Here is a 3,948-nt window from a genome sequence, read left to right on the forward strand (position 1 = left end):
TATAATCAATATGCTTTCGTCCTTTCCCTTACACACCTGGAGCCAGTCACTAGGCTTCACGACTGCTGTGCTTTAGAGAGTGAAGTAACCGACACTAGTCTTAATGGTTGGTTGGTTTGTTGTTTTACGCCGCACTCAGCAATATTCCAGGTATATGACGGCGGTCTGTAAATAATCGAATCTGGACCAGGCAATCCAGTGATTGACATCATGAGCATCGATCAACGCAATTGAGATCGATGACATGCTTGAACCAAGTCAGCGAGCCTGACCATCCGATCCCGTTTGTCGCCTCTTACGACAAGCATACTAGTCTTGATGAACTGATTTACTTTGTAATCTCCTAAACACACACACACATGCCCAACGGATCCCCTGAAAACATGCGTTTCTGGTTTGAGGTAGTATTTACTACCATGTTGAAAATGACTGGTGTAAGATATACAAGATGTTTCACTATGTTTATGTGGTACCTAGAACGTCCTGGCCAATAGTACAAATGATACATGTACGCTAGTTAGCGTTGGCCAGGTGGGCAAATGGTATACATATACTGAACCAAATTAAAAACTTCACAATCCTAAAATTTTAACATTTTGACCAGTTATCATTGTGGGCCCTTATTGTGTATTTAAACAGTAATGGCCACGTATTGTCTTCAGATAACACCCGTTTTTTGTGCATGTGAATCTATCAAAATCATGTGCACACCACTATAGTGGCAACAGCTGTTTTTCATGTGCAACTGGTCACGTGGCCATAATACCGCACGTGTTTTCAGCCATACTTGTTAGCAGTCATTAACAAAAAAAGAAAAACACAAGAAAAAAAAGTCTTTACGGCCATTTGTCATGCCACGCCATTCAAATGTGCAACGTGAACGTGCCATCGGCATGTTGCAGACGGGAACGTCCGTAGCTGAAGTCGCAAGGACGATGGGTTGTAGTCGACGGACTGTTTATGATTTACAGACGCGTCTACAGCAAACGGGTACCACCGCTGATCGCCCTCGGCCAGGTCGACCACGTGTGACGTCACATGCAGAGGATCGTCAGATTGTCTTACGTCACCTCCGTAACCGATTTTTGACGGCTACATCAACCAGAAATGAACTGTTTAGGGGTAGACTGAGTGCGCAAACTGTTCGAAACCGTCTGAGAACTGCTCACCTTCAAGCACGACGGCCATACTGCGGGCCGATTCTGACTCAATTACACAGACGTTAACGTCAATTGTGGGCACAGCAACACTTACGATGGACTCGAGGAACTGTTGATGTTATTTCCGAATAAATGGAACAAATTATGGTTACCACCGTTAATTAAAATCCTTCTTTGGACATTAATGATTAAAAATTACCTTCTCTGATACATTTGTCCGTTGTATATCATATATGGGATTACTTTTAAAAATGTGACTGTTTTTAATTTGACTCAGTATATTAATCTAAATACATCCTTATACCGGCTGATGAATTTAATTTATATAGATTATATGTGATTTGTAATATCTGTTGATAAAAGCTGGTTATATTTCGTTCGAGAAATATTTGACATTTACACATTTGAAAACACGTACTAAGAAAAGCTTTCGAATTCTTGTATGATATGGACAGACCTAATGGAACTCATTTTGTCTTTTACTGCGTGATAATTACATTTGTTGCATTTCAGTAATTTTATAAGTCAGTATAAGCGTTGTCAAAATAATAAAAATATTCGGCACATATACACCAGATACGAATAAGAACGTTATCTCAAGTCGAAGATTTCTGGTTCTGGTATCGAGGTATGTAGAATGATGCTTAAGAAATGATATTTGGAATTGTAAATTCTAGCATCTTTGTTTTAAACATTATATAAAAAGAAATATATTTACTTAGCCGGGACCTTGGATAAATATGCTTGTTTTGGTACCAAATCTACTCCAAAACGTTATATAAAAAGAAATATATTTCCACAATCTTTCATGATCAAAACATGAAAATCATAAAGCAGTAAATAGTTCCAGAAGAGGTGCAGGGAACCATCACTCCAAAACCATATACATACATCTACTGCTTTATTTTGTTACTTGTTGTTCCCCTGTCTGGCGCTCGGCATTAAGGGGCAAAACAAGGACTGGTCGGCTCGGAGTCGGTTTACTGTGAGTGGGGTATTCATGTTACACAGTGGCGTTGTATCTCAGTGGACTAGCACTATAAAATGATAATATCCTCATATGTCCGGACTAATACACACACACACACACACACACACACACACACATGTATGTTTAAGAAATCACTTTTCTACATTCTTCCATATGTGTAACCCACAATTCCCAATCATATATTAATACAAAGCTAGTGTACTATCCAACGTTGTAGAAGCAACCTTATGAGATATAGACAGATAATTCTACAAACATTTCAAAACGGAAAAGAGAGTCTTCATTAACACATTATTTAGTGCTCTTTATCTGTCCACCATTTTTGCATAAAATTAAGGACTTCCCTAAGTCAAACACCATTGGTTCCGGTAACATTTCAACATATCAAGTTTCGAAACCACGATCATAGGTTTATGGCTCACCTCAGGGACGCAAGTGGCGGCGCCTGGGTCCCATGCCACACCCCTCACACCCCTCACTCTCATCACTCCTTACACTGTGACAGAGATACGATTAGGAACATCCTTAGACGTTTTTAATAATCTTTCCGACTTTCACATGTGTCCATCCAGCCGGAGATATCGGGGTACGACTTTCTATGTTGGTCTAGGGTGTGGAGACTAATACACATCTCGCAGCTATTTGGTTTGAAAGGAACCTTTTCATACTGCGCATGTGTTTTGAGAAGGTCAAGGTAGACAGATGTGTTCTTATCCAGATATGAAAGATGAGCACCCAGATCTTTAGGGGATCGGAAGTCAGCTGTGTTCAGGTACGTGTCTTTGGGGTAATGTTTTGCATAATCACCATTGCCACGAACTACAGGAATGATATGACGGTCATTTTGAAAAGTCTTCAAAAACTTCTCGGTGACATAATCTTTACAAAAATTACTTTCAAACGACAGGTAAAACTTATATTGTCTGTAACAGCTGTCTTCCTTTCCATCCACAGTGCAGTTGGGCCTCCCACAATCCCCGATAATATCGACTGGGATATACTTCTTTAACTCATCCACGTATTGCATTCTGTTGCTCGAACCTCCACAATTACTTACGAACCACAAGACCTTCTTTGTCTTCAGTCTCATGACTTGATTCCAATTAATCGTACTCAACTTCTGTCGTCTTCTCAGATGTCCGTAGCTCGCATGGAAATCAGATTTTCTCTCATATGTATAGGTCCAGTTAAAAACGCTGTTCCAGTTCTCACCTGGAAACTGATTGCGGTAGTTTGCCCAGGGTTCCAGAGTAAAGAATACCCACACCTGGTCCGGATGAATTCGCAATGGCGTCTCCTTGATGGAGGTCCTCGTCACAACCCAAGCATGAAATACAACAGCGTCTGCTTCGTGCAGATATGACGTGTTTGTGGAGAATATACACGTGTAACGCCCACACTTTACGTTTTGTGCATTGTATTGTTTCCAGTGGACTTTAGTTTTATACCAGACAATCAGTTTGTCTGTATGACTATTACGACTGTTCGAAGTGACGGGAGACTTTATGTCTCGTTGATCTGTCTTGATATCAAGTCCAAATAGTGGCTGGTTTGACAGTTTAAGGTCCATTGTTTCATCGAACCCTTCTGTATTCTTATCATTGAATAAATATTTTTGGACGAGGTAATATGTGAGTACATAAGATCCTTGTATGATGATGAATGCAGCCAAAAGCATGAAATATCTGAAAAGAAAAAAACAAAAAATATTTTATTCAGCAACTTCAGTTATAGCAAATCATGAAAAGTTTCATTATGTTATAAATTAAGTGCATCGGATTTGTGTTCAACTGTTTA

At 39.7% G+C, this 3,948-nt stretch overlaps 1 protein-coding gene across 1 annotated transcript; it reads right to left on the reverse strand.

Moving 5' to 3' along the window:
- Positions 1 to 2,686: 2,686 nt before the first annotated feature.
- LOC139467668 (glycoprotein 3-alpha-L-fucosyltransferase A-like) lies at positions 2,687 to 3,721 on the reverse strand. Its single transcript, XM_071249186.1, has one exon. It carries the CDS (start codon positions 3,719 to 3,721, stop codon positions 2,687 to 2,689), a length of 1,035 nt encoding a protein of 344 aa, XP_071105287.1.
- Positions 3,722 to 3,948: the final 227 nt, after the last annotated feature.

The sequence above is a fragment of the Haliotis cracherodii genome, unplaced genomic scaffold (genome assembly GCF_022045235.1).
Source record: "Haliotis cracherodii isolate W230 unplaced genomic scaffold, xgHalCrac1.p SCAF_2, whole genome shotgun sequence".
NCBI classification, from domain to species: domain Eukaryota; kingdom Metazoa; phylum Mollusca; class Gastropoda; order Lepetellida; family Haliotidae; genus Haliotis; species Haliotis cracherodii.

Coding starts and splice junctions, on each gene's coding strand:
- LOC139467668 (XM_071249186.1), bottom strand. CDS start 3,721: ATGGACCTTAAACTGTCAAACCAGCCACTATTTGGACTTGATATCAAG.